Source organism: Protomyctophum bolini (assembly GCF_963924005.1).
Source record: "Protomyctophum bolini genome assembly, chromosome: 13".
NCBI lineage: Eukaryota > Metazoa > Chordata > Actinopteri > Myctophiformes > Myctophidae > Protomyctophum > Protomyctophum bolini.
Window position 1 is genome coordinate 2,844,803 of NC_137874.1, and position 16,601 is coordinate 2,861,403.

General features: G+C 46.3%; 1 protein-coding gene across 1 annotated transcript; it reads right to left on the reverse strand.

Moving 5' to 3' along the window:
• Positions 1-821: 821 nt before the first annotated feature.
• On the reverse strand, positions 822-7,893 carry LOC308327190 (intermediate filament protein ON3-like). Its single transcript, XM_080780409.1, has 8 exons — positions 7,340-7,893; positions 5,770-5,978; positions 4,369-4,429; positions 4,187-4,282; positions 3,109-3,273; positions 2,676-2,801; positions 1,948-2,212; positions 822-1,590 (listed from the first exon to the last, which is right to left on the reverse strand). Exons 1-8 carry the CDS (start codon positions 7,775-7,777, stop codon positions 1,289-1,291), a joined length of 1,662 nt encoding a protein of 553 aa, XP_080636535.1. The 5' UTR covers positions 7,778-7,893; the 3' UTR covers positions 822-1,288.
• Positions 7,894-16,601: the final 8,708 nt, after the last annotated feature.

The window sequence follows — 16,601 nt, forward strand, 5'->3', positions numbered from 1 at the left end:
TTATGGGATATCCCACATTCCAAAGTGAATGAAAGTGATATGTGAAACTAAGGCAAACCGGCCAGCACTAACATATACAGTAGAGTAGATGTACAGTATAAGCCCTGGGCTAACATGCCTGTGCTAACTGCTAATAAGGCTATACAAATGTGAAATGGCTTGCCTTTTGCAGTCAAGGAACAGGGGCGCTTGTTATAAAGGTTCTTCTAAAGCAATTTCTCGTTCTTGATAAACAACTGTAAATGCTAGCAGTCATTTTAATTGCATGCTGCGCTCATTTGATAGCACATAGTATAAATAAATATAAGGATTAGATGTATTTTATTCCGGTTTCTCTCATATGTTCATTAATTCATTAATTGAGCAGTTGAGACGAATAACAGTCTAAGTCCACACTAATTATCCATAATGTATAAATGATGTATATGGGGTCAACACAGCTAGGCCTTTTCGGGGAGGAGTCAGAATAAATTAGGGACTTAAGACTGCTTATTCGTCTCAACTGCTTCATTCATTCATTCAAAACCTTAAACCATAATTTGCTAATTAATTTATTCATACTTTCATTTGAATGAAGGATAAATTCATCACAACGTGGAGATTTCAGTAAACACTGTTTTATTTGGTTTGGTAGCAAAACAACACAAGCACAACAGTAGCACAACAGTATTGTGTGGGCAGTCTCCTAAGGGGTCGACCGTTGACAGTTACAGGATACACACATAGGGGTGACATGCACTACCTACTGTAGCAGACATTTTTAAGACATTAGTTGACCAAAAACACCTCCGCACTGTTTAAGTACATTCACAATACTACTTTACCCATTTCAAATGTGACTGACAAAAATAGATTCTTTGGTCCCTTTCAGATCTTTTTTTCTTTTCGGGTCAGGACTATTGCTTCTTTTAGCGGACACATGGAAGGCCTATGGTACTGTAGAAGGAATGGCGAGGAATTGCTTCAGACTGGGTTGTTAGACAGCGGTTTAGTCTCTCGAGACAGACGTGTTCTCAAATTCTCAAATGCTTCCGCCCGACAGTCTGTACTTCATTTTCGTGAACACCGCATTGTGATAGGTCGAATAATACCCTTCCAGTCTGAAGAGCAGATTCCTGTACTTTTACCAGGCGGAATTGCACACTCTGTAGCATTCAAAGATTGTGGAAGAGAGAGTCATGGCTTGAGAGACTAACGGTTTGGGGGAAGTGAGCTGTGAGTATAAAACTACTAAGACTAACAGGAGAAGATCCTAGCAGGCCGCGACGGACGCTTTCAGCTGAACTGCTCAATCCTCCACCACCTCGGAGGACTCCGACACCACTTTGCCGTCCTTGGTCTCGATCATCTTGATGACGACACTCTTCTTGTTCTGGACAACGCTGCTCCCGCTGCCGCCGTAGCCGCCGCTGCTGCCGGAGCTGCTGCCGGAGCTGAAGCCGTAGCCCCCGCTGCTGCTTCCGTAGCCGGCACTGCTGCTTCCGTAGCCGCCACTGCTGTAACCGCCGCCGTAACTGCTGTAGTTGCCGCTAGAGTAGCTGCTCTTCAGCTGACTGTCCATGCCACCACCGTAACCGCCGCCGTAGCTCACTGTTGAGAGGGGACGAGGACAAGAATGAAAATGGGCAATTGAAGAAATCTATCAAATCATTGACCATCTAGAGATGTTTTACACTCTTTGTTTTATACAGTTTTCATTTGTACATACTTTTTAAATGTGTAGCCTTATGTTTTTATCTTCATATTGTAGGCTACATCCTTTAATACTGTACGAGGAGAGTCATGCAAATGTTTACCAGAGATGGCATTTTTATGTTTGTTTGCGAATGAAGGGATTGCTTTTAAAGCCTATAGGAAAACGAATACAACACCAGGGTATAATCATGGGAAACAATAATAACCTAGCTGCAGTTATTACAAGGAAATAACGGCAAACTCAAAACTCACAGCTCTGTTGGGAAATGTTGATTGACTGGATGCCAGTGGACAGCCTGTCCTCCTCTCCCTCCAGCAATTTCCTGTAGGTGGCGATCTCGATGTCCAGGGCCAGCTTGACGTTCATCAGGTCCTGGTACTCTCTGATCTGGCGGGCCATGTCCTGCTTGGCTCTCTGCAGAGCGTCCTCCAGGTCCTTGATGCGTTCCTTAGCGTCCCTCACGGCCATCTCTCCCCGCTCCTCAGCCTCTGCAATCTGGGCCTCCAGGTTGGCCCGCTGATAGAAGACAAAGAACAGAAGACATTAACCACTTGTATGGTTGAGTGTAGTCCCTCAGGGCTCTGTGCTGGTGTGTTGTTGTTGTTTTTTTACAACGTGTCACGTTGTCAGCTTGCCGATCTGTTGTTTTCTGTGGAAGCTTTCGCCACAATACTATACTACAAATGTGTCAATGGTGAGAATTCAAAAAGTTCAGAAAATAAATTGTGTTATTCTCAGTTAAAACTGGCGAAGCTAAAATGTTAAAAACAAATGGTTTTGATTTCAGTTAAAGTGTTTTACTGCGCCATTCCTGGTCACATGACAGTAAGAACAAAAATGGTGGAACAATATCTTTATGATTCTCAAAGACTAATGTCGTATGGCAATTAAAATGACTAAATTAAGTTGCAATGGTCCAAAATATGAAAACAATGATGGCAAACTACAGAAGTCTACTCTGAGCTACATAATGTTTTACCTGTCCCTTGACGCCATCGATCTCTGCTGTCAGTCTCTGGATCATGCGGTTCAGGTCTGAGATCTCTGTCTTAGTGTTCCTCAGGTCATCTCCGTATCTGCTGGCAGATGTCTGCATCTCCTCGTACTAAACAGACATCAGAAAAACAACCAATCAGTATTGATAATGCGCAAATGTTAACATTGTGATTTCAAATGTCATTGTTAGGTGCCAATGTAAGAGATTCAATTTGCGTTATAGCGCTGTTATACTTTTTTGGCGGATCTACAAGCTCACAGCAGGCCGCACTGTGACACGTTGTGAACATGCAGATCAGCTATTTTCAAGCGTATGCACACAGGCGCACAACTACGTTTTGCCTTTGGCTTTATTCTACATGATGAGAGCTACAGTACACGTGTCAGCGTGTGAGTGCATCGGAATTGGACCTCACCTTGGACTTATACCACGTCTCGGCCTCTTGGCGACTGCGGTTGGCTACGGCCTCGTACTGAGCGCGCACTTCGGCCACAATGGCGTCCATGTCCAAGGTGCGGCTGTTGTCCATCTCCACGATGACTGAGGTGTCCTTGATCTGTGACTGTAGTTCACGCAGTTCCTGGAGGAAGAACCATGACAGACATGGGATTAAAACACCAGGCAGAAACAAATTCTGAGGCTGTTTAAAGCTACAGTCCACAACTTCTGTGTCCTACCCACGATATGAACCCAGGTCGCTCGTGCAAGACGAGTGCAGAACGTTTTACTGTAATGCAATACCTCTAGTCAACCACTAGTGGTCCTACCTGTAAACAGCATCTACATGTCTCAATAGAAGAGCAGGGAGACCACCTCTAACCACTGCAGTTATGTTGTTCTTATTTATAGTGTATTAACAACATACTCTACCATACATGATACAGATTTATTTAAATGAAGTATTGTATTCACTACAAGTTATGGATTGAAGCTTTTTATATATTTAAAAAAAAGTCATTTCCAAGGATCAACATACAATGATCAACATTGTATAAATTAAAATCCTCAATCCTCTCAATTCAACCCAAGTTAATTCAACCATCTCCTTCAGTTCCAGAGGTAGGGCAAACATCTCGTCAAGATGCTAAACAGATGTGTAAAAACCCATGAATGCAGTAAAGTAACGACCCACACCAAAATGGCATCATATCATAGGGACCATGCCATAACTCAACAAAGACAGCTCGCTAATTAAACCCGGAATAATGTTGATGAAAGCAACCCAGAATTAATCTGTTTGCAATCAAAATAAGCCATGCTTGGTACACGGAATTGCTACCATTTCTACTCTGTAACCTTTATTGATTCAATCAAGGATGGTTTTCTATTTTATAATTTCTTCTCTTTGCTTCTTTTGATTTTATTCTAGTGAGTCTGTGAGTAGTGAGTGCAACCAAGGCCCAAAACAGCTGGTGCTTGTGAGGCCCTAGGGTTTGTCTGAGCCAATCAGGATGCAGTGGGTGAGTGACGTCAGGCAGTGAATCATTGCTTACCTCCTCATAGATCTGTCTGAGGAAGTTGATCTCATCTGTCAGGCTCTCCAGTTTGGCCTCCAGCTCGACCTTATTCATGTAGGCTATATCCACGTCCTGAAACGGAATCGTCAAATCGTTAGGGACAACCGAGCACAGAGAACAAATATGTTCAGTTTATAATATTGAATCTCGATACTGACCTTCTTGATGAGCACAAAGTCGTTCTCGCACTCTGTACGCCGGTTGATTTCATCCTCGTACCTGAGTGCAAACATTAGAGATTGTCATTAGTATAACATTTTAAACTAAATCACAATTTGACACGATTCTATCAAGTCATGTTCCTAATCGTCGCTGTTGGGCAGAAACATTGTCTCCATACTTCAAAAAGTTGCATAAATCATCACAATGGGATGTGTTGTGGTGGGCTTGTGCTGTATCTTTACTACTTTTCAATTCGTTTGAAAAAAGATTGTTGAACATTCTGAAAACCTGCATGCCTAAAATGAGAATGCCAGTTTAAAGGTACTGTCTGTACGTTCTATGAATAAAATATTTAACCGATTGAATAATAATTACAATGGAAACACATGTTCCATTTTCATGGACATACAAGAGAATATGTTACTTCAACACTAGGAGGCGTGAGTACTCTGTCCCTGGTGCTGCACCGGTGCAAATGTTGATTTAGAGCAACTTGTGAGTAGTTTCAGGTGTTCATATTTCTCCCTTCAAGCCCCCTCTGACTTCAGTTAACATGCTCCAGGTGTCTATAAGAAGCCAATAGATTTATGCAGCACTGCATCGTCTATGCACTGCTGTGCATGGGTGTGTTTGTTTATGTCATGCATGTGAAAGGTTCATGTCTCGAGTCATTATTTTGTATTGTGTTGGTTTTATAATTCAGGACATGCCTATTGTGTGCTGTCATTCCCTGCAGATCTGCGGTCAGACAGATGTGGGGAGTAGGTCACATAGCGATCAACTCCAGCGTACGGCTCGTTCCGTAGTGTCAAATTACTTGAAACTTAATAATTTCAGAACTTGTTTGAACCCTGAGCCTTGCATGTCCATAAAAAATATGAGTCCACAGACCATAAATAATCCTTTCACCTACATGTTCCCTTCAACTTCATTGGAATAATCCATTTAGGGTTAAGCTTATTTTCACACCCTTGCTCCTGATCTTCTAGTCATGTGTAGCCACATAATCCGGAATCTCTGAAAATTATGTCTGGTGACATCTAAATTCAATGTTGTTTCTAAAACTGAGTGGAAACCGTTTAGGGGAAAGGAACTGCATTGTGGAACCAATGCAAAGACTTTAAGGTGGTCCTTCATATTAGATCGGTGATGTGATTGATTTTCAATGCAGTGCATGGTCATTTTCCCCATTGTTCTAGCCCCTACATTTCCCAGACATATCAGTAGGCGGAGATCTCTCATTGTCTGGCTAGGCAAGACTACTGACGGTAGTGACGGTAGTGAATCATAAATTCCAGATATATCCCTCCCACCCTTTCCTCCTGTATTCTTCCTCCCTTCCCTTCCCCACCACCTAAGGGTTGGGTATCAGGTCCCCGTGCCTCACAGACGCTCACTTGTTCTTGAAGTCCTCTACCAGGCCCTGCATGTTGTGCAGGTCGGCCTCCAGCCTCATCTTGTCGTTGCCCAGGCCGTCCAGCTGCCGGCGCAGGTTGGTGATGTAGGCCTCGAACATGCTGTCGATGTTGGACCGTGTGGTGGTCTGCCCCTGCAACAGGTTCCACTTGGTCTCCAGCATCTTGTTCTGCTGCTCCAGGAAGCGCACCTGGTATGGAGAAAGATGAAGCCATGTCATTATAGGCAAACATTTCCCATGAATTTTCGAAATTAGAAAAAGGATACATTATCATAATGTAATAATAAAAATTTTACTATTCTTCTTGGACAATATAATAGGGACGCCAGGTTGTAATTGCCTGTAATGGTGATGTAAACGCTGATCGCTGACATGAGAGCCACATAAAAGCTTGGATAACATCCTGGACATCAACCAAAATGGCAGGATTCAGCCGCTATTCACAATCAACTGTGTTTATTGTTCTTATCTGCGGGGGCCAGCTGCTCATTGGTCATTCCAGCGTGTGTCTCTCTTTCCATAGGAAGGCCCGCTGTACAAGCATCCTGACAGGAGGTCATGTACTGTGGAGGGAGGTGTGCATTTCGGGTTTGGAAAAATGGATGACGAGGAAAGAGGTATTTAACCCCATCCCTCCCTTTGTGTCTTCCTGTTTTCACAGAGCAAGGGAGACTGATATCCGTTGTCACGGGTGCCAGACCAGATGAGAGGAGGAGGGAGGGGGGAGGGCATGGTTATGAAGCTAGGCAACCTTTTTCGTTTACATACACACACAGACACACACACACAAGCAAGGTAAATATTTAACTGTGAGCTAGGTGCGATGAGGGGAGAGAGAGATTGAGAGAGAGGGGGGAGTCACTCCATTGGGGGTGGGAGGGGCTGGAGAACACCGTGGGGGTGGGGAGGCGAGAGAGACATTTGTGGACATTAATAACAGGGTGTGACAACAGGTATGTGATGGCCAGCGACTGAACCTTGCCCCTCCCCACCTCGCTGCTGCATTCTATTCACAGAGCAGCTCTGAAGTCTGGAGGACAGAGCCTCTTGACAGTCAGCTCCTTTGAGCTGCAACAGACGTCCTAAAAATGAGGAGGTTCCCAAGGTAACTCGTATCACTAGCTATGGGCTTCATATGGACACACCCTTCGCTCCCTTTCCTGACTGCGTTCCGTGGGAGGTGATGAAACCATAAGGGAGATTAAATCAACTTTTTCTCCAAGCCGTCGAACCCAAGGTATTAGCATAGTATTGCAGACACATGGATCAAACCTTTGATCAAACACAGCTTGCATAACCATCATGGCTGAGAGAAGGAGGAGAAATGGGCTCCCCGTGTATAATTAAGTTGTACAAGCACAAGGCAATCTCGACACAGAGAAGGTTCACACACAGACACCTACAAAGTGAAATCATCAGTGTCCAGAGGGTCAGTGTAACTCAGAGAGGTCAAAGCGGACCTGTAAGGGTCAGTTTTGACCTCTCTGAGTTACATTGACACTTTCAATGGGTTTCACTGCATGCTCTTATTGTACAGCACAAGCACTGACCTTGTCGATGAACGAGGCAAAGCGGTTGTTGAGGCTCTTGATCTGTTCCTTTTCCTGGGTGCGGACGGACTGAATCTTGGGGTCGATCTCCAGGTTGAGTGGGGCCAGCAGGCTCTTGTTCACCGTGACGGCCTGGATAGGGACATGGCCGCCCATACCCATACCTCCACCCATGCCCATACCTCCACCCATACCCATACCTCCACCCATACCCATGCCCATGCCCAGGCCCATGCCGCCTCCGTAGGCACTGGAGCTGGATATGTAGGAGCCACCGGATCCTCCTCCATAGCCCCTGCTGGGTCCTGAGCTGCGGACGCTGTAGCTCTGACGGGAGGCCACACTGGGTCCGCTGTAAGACATGCTGCTGAAGCTCCTGGGGGCCGTCCCCGAGGAGGACGACTTGACACTGTAGGTGACGTTCCTCTTCACTGACATGGTGAGTTCTGGAGTGGCTTCAGACTGTACTGAGGAAGGATTAGGCTGGCGGGCAGGCTGGACGGCTGGATGGCTGGGGAGAGACCAGAGTGGATAGACAGAGCACAAGTTAGTGAAGTGTTTTTAACTGCCTGCCGTCATGGGAGGGGATTGCAGTCAGCTGCGATTGGCCAGCAGCTACGGCTGGGAGGGGCGGTGCTGTAACTAAACACTTTTGGGTTTCTATGACGCTGTCGGGGAAAACGTGTTCTTTTTCTGGATTGTCAGGGAGGGCGTGTACTGTATCATTCCCATTGTTTGTTAGATTCTTAGTTAATTAGGTTTGTAGAAAGTTAGTGAGTGTGTGAGTGTGTTAATGAGACAAGTTAGTTAGTTAGTTTTAGTTAGTTAGTTACTTAGTTATAGTGTCTTTCTAATTTTCTATCTTTCTTTCATTCTTTCTTTCTCCCTAAATTCCTCTTTTTCTTTAGGGATTACTCTTCTAAATGGTATGCAGCTGCTCTTGCACAGTGTGTGTGTGTGTGTGTGTGTGTGCGTGTGTGTGTGTGTGTGTGTGTGTGTGTGTGTGTGTGTGCATTAGGGTTTTATATTTTCCCGGATTTGGCTCATTTTAATTCCCGGGAATTTGCGGACCTTTTCCCGGGCTCCCGCGGGAATTCCCGTCAGAAAAAAAAACAAAAGAGAAGGGGAAAAAAGTGCCCACCAAAATGCATTTATATGTATAGATACTTCATATGTTCAATAGAATTGATATTTTTTGGTTGAAAACGTTTTATTTGAACGAAATATGAACATATAGCCTGCAATAAAATAATGTTATAGGCCTACTACGCTATTCAGAAAACGTGACACTTAAGGAGTTTGCACTAATTTGACTGTCGAAGCACGGGGGGGGATAAACGACCTCACGTCTTTCTTTCACATTTAGCTATAGGTCTTTCACCCTTTGAGCAGTGGTGCTGGGTCCCCTTCTCCACTGCAGATAATTTGATCATCCCGCTTTGTACTTTATGAAAAGTCCGATTGGGTGTTAAAATAGCCAGCACGGCCAGTGCGCAGCACAGCACACTGATGATTAGTGATTGTTAGAGAGAGAGAGAGAGAGAGAGAGAGAGAGAGAGAGAGAGAGAGAGAGAGGGGCTGTGTGCTGGTGGTTACTATATAAAACAAATTGTAGCCTATACTCATCTTTGTTTGTGTTCCGTTTCACGTTATTGCTGACTGCTGAGTGACGCACACATGCAGGCAAAAGCCAAAAGGGGTTTAGAAGTGATAATGTCCATCACGGGGAAAGGATCCTCCTCGCTCCGTCGGTAAAACCCTCCTTTTCATACTCTATGGGTAAAACACACTTCTCAGTTCTCACAGAGACTGATTAGGCTAAATGATTGACAAGTGCAGCAGCTTTGTCAATCTTTTGTTTTTGCCAACGGCTGATTCGGTCTGGTTATTAGCCAGGCTAGCAGCTTTGGGAGCGTGCCTGAAGATGTCCAACACAGTTCTGGAGAGAGTGACTCGGTGCTTTGCCTGTCCAGCGCAGACAGGAAATGATACGTTCTCCTCAGACATTCATTATTTTTGCTAAAGTGTATAATAAGCTCTGTATCTGGTTAATTGCGGGAGGATGCAGGATTCGCGGAGTCCCGCTGATTTTATCTTGACCGCCCGTGTCCGCCCGCAGGTATTTAAATACCGCCCGTGCCGCAAACATTTACGTTGGGTCCCGCTGACTCCCCGTTACAGCCCAGTGTGATCCATAATTCCATATAAATATCATCAAACATGTTTGAAAATGATGGGAGGGTTCAGATTGGACATTTGAGCACTCATAGATCAGCTGGGGAAAGAACGTGCACTGTGTGAAAACTCCTTTAGTGTAATTTCCAACAAGAAAAAACAACACCTCCGGGATGACGGGTCCCGAAGAAATTTTCGGTCGGGAATTTGCGTGCCCTATAACCGGGAGGCCCGTAATCCCGGGATCCCGGCATTAAACCCTAGTGTGCATCCCATGCTCCCATCATGGCTGTCAATTAGACAAGTTTCTTGATGTCACAGCTAGTTGAATGTGTCAGAGTGCAGTGACCTGTTGTTATAGTAGTATGCATTTCTCCAGGCCTTTTTCATAATGTGAGGTTGACATCTTTTTTACCTTGCTAAAATTAGCGGGGTCATCCCTATGTTTCCCAGGTTCTATGTTCCCCAGGTTCTATCATCCCCACTTACCTATAGGGTTTAGGGTAAGCGTTAGGTTTCTGGTTTAAGAACTTTAGTGTTTTGTACTACCGGTATACAATTGTATGTATAGTACAGAACAAAGAATGTTTGTTTTTGCCATCTTTGTTGAAGAGTCTGAGCAATTATGTTTTAGTTTATTTTATGCCAGTGTTCATTTTTAGTTGGCTAAGACTAGATAGTTTAAGTAGCCTAGGCTAGACTAAAAGTAACACTACGACTAAGTTAATAAAATACTTTTAGTCTTACTAGAATTACTGAAATGACTAGGTTAGGTTTCTGGTTTAGGTTTATTCTAAGTGGGGAACAAATAACCTTTTTTGCATGGTGGGGAACATAGAACCTGGGGAACATACTGTAGGTACGCTCCCAAATTAGCTGACATACAGTTATTTAAGGTTGTCTTTGAAAGTTAGAATATGTGAAGTTAAATCAGGGCTTTCACGTAGCTTCATTCCCCTTCTAATTAATACATCTTCCTAAACTGCATTAGCTTGCTGCACAAGCTGAACCACCCCACCCCTAATGCAATTTACATTATTCAAATGCACTCCAAAGTGAGTTTCACTCATTTCACAACATTACACACATTGCATCTTCAGGCAATACATTGGGTGGTCTTCTTGTCAGAGACAAGAGATAAGCATCATGCCAGTGGTGGAAAGTAACTATAAGTATTTGTACTCAAGTACTGTACTTAACTTAAGTACAATTTGGAGTTACTTACTTTACTGGAGTATTTCCAATTTGCAATACTTTTACGTCTAATCCACTACATCTCAGAGGCAAATGTTGTACTCCACAACAATTATTTGAAAACTAAACTAGATACAAGTTACTTTGTTTATGTTTATTATTATTACAAAACATACAGGGCATTTACATAATTAATTTCTACATTGTGGTTGTTCTGTTACGGTTGTTTATTTCATGTTTTGGGTTTTATTTTGAAAATAAGCTAATTCATTGTTTCCTATGGCAAGTACCCCCTTTCTGAAACCAGCTCCTCGCCCCTCGCCCTACACACTTTCCCTCGATATGCGCGTTCACGCGAGGCTGCGCCATATTAAGTGCCGTCCGAAACCAATCAGCCTTGAGTGGAAGTGGCTTATAAAGCCCTCAAGAGCGAGTCTGTGTCGATCTAGACTCGATTGGCGTGTGCTGCGCTACACACTGTCCGAATGGAAACCGCAACCTACAAATGTAAGTAGCCTACCACGACAAATAAATTACATTTGCGTTGTGTATTACTGCTCCTAAACAATCTGCATCTGATGTAGATCAACTAAGCTCCAACTGAAGTTCACAAGGGCACTTTATTTACCCAGTGTATTAAGACACCTTGAAAAACTGTAAATTAAATCACAACACACCTTTTAACACAATGCATTATAAACACTGTGAAGTTGCCCGAGGGCCAAGGCTCCAAAAACAGTCAGCGATGCTTTTTGGTGGTTTTTATTGTAAGAAACCTCCAGCTCCAGTGTAGAAATTCACCAACGAAAAATCAAACAACAAAAATAATACTGGCCAAAAATACAAAAACAAAGAACTCAAAAATACTTAAGGTACAACTTAGGAAAAAGGAAAAATAACAAAGACCACTAGGCTATGCCCATGACATGGGCCCTAGCAGCTCTCTCACAGGGCTGTCATCATACTGCCTGCCCCCAGCATAACTGACTAGCTCTGCCTGCAGTCTCCTCTTTATAGGAGAGGATCCTACCACCCACCGAGAAGCAATTAAATATAACCAGTAGATCCACAAGCTCACCCCTATCAGCTGAACCTGAATCGGTAACCCCACCCCTAGCTGTTCTATTTTAGATTACACCTCATATGGGGTTACATTCATTTCAACAGATAATATACATACTTTACACTTGCCATTGTGGAACACCCCTACTCCTCCACAGTACTTGGCACCTTCCCACCTTCTTAAAGTGCCAGTACTGGGAAGGCCATACAAACACTGAGGTTGCAATAAACACAGGTTAACAAACAGAATGCTTTCCCTTTGTGCATCATTTCATCTGTACATCCTGTAAATGCCTACATCAACAGTATTGACATTATGATATGATTATATGAACCTGTCTGCCCCACTACCCCCAGTCTGTGTGGTGTGTGCGTGCGTGCAATGTCCTTAATCAGTGTGTGTGTGTATAGGGCACGGGCTGCCCCGTGACATTTCCCCCCCCTTCAGATGACGCGCCCTGTGGCGTCCTCGACAGGAAGTCAGCTGTGCAGTTCTCGGACCCCTTCCTGTAATGAACCACAAAGTCATACGGCTGCATTGCCAGGAACCACCTCGTGATTCGGGAGTTGGTGTCTTTCATGTTCTGCAACCAGATCAACGCCCGGTGGTCTGTCTCCAAGGTGAACTCTCTCCCCAAAAGATAATACTTCAGGGAGTCAAGTGCCCATTTTATGGCAAGGCACTCCTTTTCCACCACCGAATATGGTCGCTCATGCTTCAGGAGCTTCCTGCTGATGTAGACGATGGGATGAAGGTTACCGGCTTCCGCTTGCAGTAACGCTGCTCCTATCCCCACGTCTGATGCATCCGTCTGGACCACGAACGGCTGTTCGAAGTCAGGGCTTTTCAGAATGGGCTCTCTGCACAAAAAGTCTTTCAGGGTGTTGAAGGCCATCTCACAGCTCTCTGTCCATCTCACCTTGTTGGGCAAGTTCTTTTTGGTGAGATCGGTGAGGGGAGCTGAGGTGGTGGATAACCGGGGGATGAAACGTCCATACCATCCTATCAGGCCCATGAATGACTTGACCTGAGACTTGGTGGTGGGTCTCTCAGCCAACCTGACTGCCTCGAGCTTCCCCACTTGTGGACGAATGACCCCATTACCCAGCACATACCCCAGGTACTCAGTCTCTTGTTTGGCCAGGGAGCACTTGTCAGGACGGATGGTCAGGCCCGCCCCCTTGAGTCTCTGCAACACCTCCTGTAGATGGGCCAGATGTTCGTCCCAGGACCTGCTGTACACCACCACATCATCGATATATGAAGATGCAAAGGCCTCGGTACCTGCCAGAACTCTGTCCATCAACCTTTGGAAAGTTGCAGGCGCTCCATTGAGACCAAAGGGCAGGACCGTGAACTGGAAATGTCCAAACGGTGTCCTAAACGCTGTGCACTCTTTGCACTCTGGGCTGAGGGGGACCTGCCAGTAACCCTTACACAGGTCAAGGGTCGTAATGTAGTGTGAACTGCCCACCCTCTCCAACAGGTCATCAATTCTTGGCATAGGATACAGGTCTCTCTTGGTGACATTGTTCACCTTTCTGAAGTCCAGACAGAACCTCAGAGTTCCATCTTTCTTGGGCACCAAGATGATAGGGCTGCTCCACTCACTGGACGATGGCTCGATGACGCCCATATCCTTCATCGCCTCGATCTCCTTCTTCAGGACCGGTAGCAGGCGTTCTGGGACCCTGTAGACCGGCTGGCGAAGGGGCTTTGGGTCTTTTAAGGTGACATGGTGCTGGGTGACGTCGGTGCGGCCTGGAGTTAACCCAAACAGGTGTCTGGGCAGGATCTGAAGAAGCTCCTTCCTCTTCTCCGCCTCCAAGTGGCTCATCTCCAGTGGTGGCTCACCCTCTGCCACTGGTAGATACTGCTCTGGTGTCTCCTCTTCCTCCCTCACAGCCTTGACATACAGAGAGTGGATAGCTGGTGGCGGTGGGGTGGGACGAGGATTCCATTTCTTGAGCATGTTGATATGGAAAGTCTGTAATGGCTGTCTGCGTTCCGGCATGTGGATCTGGTACGTCACCGGACCCATCTTCTGCTTGACCTTGTAGGGACCCTGCCACTTTGCCAACAGCTTATGCTCCGATGTCGGCAACAGCAACAAGACGTCTTCCCCCGGCTGGAGACTTCTCTGCCTGGCTGACCGGTCATACCACTCTTTCTGCTTTGCCTGGGCTTGGAGTAGATGTTCTCTGGCGATGGTAGTGGACCTCATGAGCTGTTCTCTCATGTTCAGGACGTAGGAAACGATGTTCATGTCCTGTGCTTTAGCTGGGCCTTCCCAAGTCTCACGGAGAACATCCAGAGGACCTCTGACCTGGTGGGCATAAAGCAACTCAAACGGTGAAAAGCCCGTCGAGGCCTGAGGGACCTCGCGGTAAGCAAACAGAATATATGGCAGCCATTTGTCCCAGTCTTTCCCAGTCTCTGACACAAACTTCTTGAGCATGTCTTTCAAAGTCTTGTTGAAACGCTCTACTAGCCCGTCAGTCTGAGGGTGGTAGGGGGTAGTCCTTACTCTCTTAATCCCTAACAGCTGATAGGCCTGTGCGAGCGTACGGCTCATGAAGTTTCGGCCCTGATCTGTTAACACCTCCCTAGGTATACCGACCTGAGAGAAAAACTTCAGTAAAACTGATGCTACCTGCCTAGCCGTCACCTCTCTCATGGGGATAGCTTCAGGGTATCTGGTGGCATAGTCACTGATAACAAGAATGAATCTGTTTCCTGCTTTGCTCCTTTCCAGGGGCCCCACTACATCTACTCCTATTCTCTCAAATGGAGTACCAATGACAGGAAGTGGAATTAGCGGTACAGGGGCTGTAGCTTTCCCTGCTGTTAGCTGGCATTCTGGACAGGTTTTACAATAGTCTTTAACCTGGCTATACATCCCTGGCCAACAAAACCTTTTTGAAATGCGCTGCAGGGTTTTCATAAAGCCCAGGTGACCTGCCCAAGGGATTGTGTGACCCACCCTCAGAACCTCCTCTCTACAGGTTTTGGGGAGTACTAGCTGTCGCATGCCCTCCTCACTGAGTCTATACAGAAGGTCGTTTTCTATCATATAGCGCTCATGTTGGGGTAGACTGCTTGAGTGGTCCTTCTCTGTCTCTTTAAAACAGTTAACAAGGGTGGAGTCTTCACGCTGACACTTGGCAAGATCACATGGTAACAAGTCTACCTGCAGTTCTGGAGCTGGAACTTCTGGCTCTGCCTGCTCTGTGAACTGTGGCATAAGACCCCCCACTTGCTGTCTGCGCCTTTCCAATCTGTCCTCCTGTGTAACTGTGGGCTCCCCTACTACCTCCCCATGAAATGGCATTAACTTCAATGTGTCTGCCTGCATGTCGGGTGTGATAGGTAGGAGTGACATAACTGGCCCTGTCTCAATTGTAACAGGTGGCCCTGCCTGCTGTTTTACAGAGGCAATGTGTGGTTGTACCTCCGGAAATGGAGCCTGCCTGGCTCTGGCACGTGTCACCACACCACAAAACCTTTCCCTGCTTTCATGAATGAGGTCATACAGGATTGGTAAATCTGTACCTAGCAGGATGGGGTAGGGCAATTCTGGGACAACCCCAACTTTCATGAGGTACACCTGACCTTTAACCTCCAGGTAAATGTCTGCAGTTGGGCTCAGTTCTTGATGGCCATGGACACAAATGACTGAAACTGAGTCACTCATTCCACATTTCTCTTAGAACCAGGTGAGATTGAACTAGCGACTGTGAACATCCTGTGTCTAAGAGGGCCGTGTATGGCTTGCCATTTAGCTTAACGGTGGCCAAAGGAGAGTCTGGCTGCTCTTCAAGGTGTACAGTGAACTCGGGTCTCGGGACATAGCAAAGGCTGGTGGAATTGTGCTTTTTGAGGGGACAAACGGGGCGTGTATGGCCTACCTCACCACAATTATAACACACAATCTGTGACTTAGACCCTGGCTGATACCTTGGGTCACTGTGCTCCTGAACCACTGGTCTACCTGACTTAGGCTGGGTATGAGAGCTATTCTGAGGACCACCCCCCTTGAACCAACCCTCAGACTTACCCCTCGCCTGGCGCTGTCCGGAGTAATGGTAGGAGTCGGACCCCGGACCATTGTGTGCTGACACATAGGTGTCGACGAGTGTTGCCGCCTCTTCCGCCGTCTTAGGGTCCCGTTCCTTGACCCAGATCTTCACGTCTGTGTGGAGGACCCTGAGGTACTGTTCAAGGACCACCATCTCTCTGATGTCATCGTTGGAGGCAGAAGAGTAGTTCATCCACTTGCTGAATAGGTCTTTGAGGCGTGTATATAGCTCGTGAGGTGACTCGCCTGGTGGCACATCAAGGCTACGGAAGCGTTGGCGGTAAGAGTCTCTGTTCACCTCGTACTTCTTCAACACTGCCTCTTTCAGTCGGTCGTAGTCTTGCGTGTAGGTCGGATCCATCGCTACAAACGCACTTCTTGCTTTCCCGGTCAGCAAGGGGATCAGCCGGATGGCCCACTGCTGTCGTGGCCATTGGTAAACCACTGCTAGCCTCTCAAATGTCGTCAGAAAATGTTCAATATCATCGGAGTCTTCCAACCTCACCAGCCTCGGGTCTCCCATAGGTATTGGCGCCGGCGGTGGTTGTACTGGTGCAGATGCTACCGAAGGCCCTGCCACGCCCGATGCCGTCCCTGGTCCTGTAGGTGGCGCTCCCGTCGCTGGTTGCTCCCTCGGATGTGCACTGGCCGCCTCCATGTCCGATTGGAGTCGGGTCATCTGATGAGTGAGTACGTCGAGCTTCCGCTCCTGTCGCTCCCTCTCCTCATCTTGCCTCCTCTCTTTCTCCATC

Bases quoted from the DNA above. Each gene is read 5' to 3' on its own strand.
- LOC308327190 (XM_080780409.1), bottom strand. From the start codon at position 7,777: ATGTCAGTGAAGAGGAACGTCACCTACAGTGTCAAGTCGTCCTCCTCG. The intron at 2,802-3,108 runs GTGAGGTCCAAT...ATGTCTGTTTAG, and splicing joins AGACGTGGTATAAGTCCAAG to TACGAGGAGATGCAGACATC. The intron at 1,591-1,947 runs GTGAGTTTTGAG...CCCTCTCAACAG, and splicing joins CAACATTTCCCAACAGAGCT to TGAGCTACGGCGGCGGTTAC.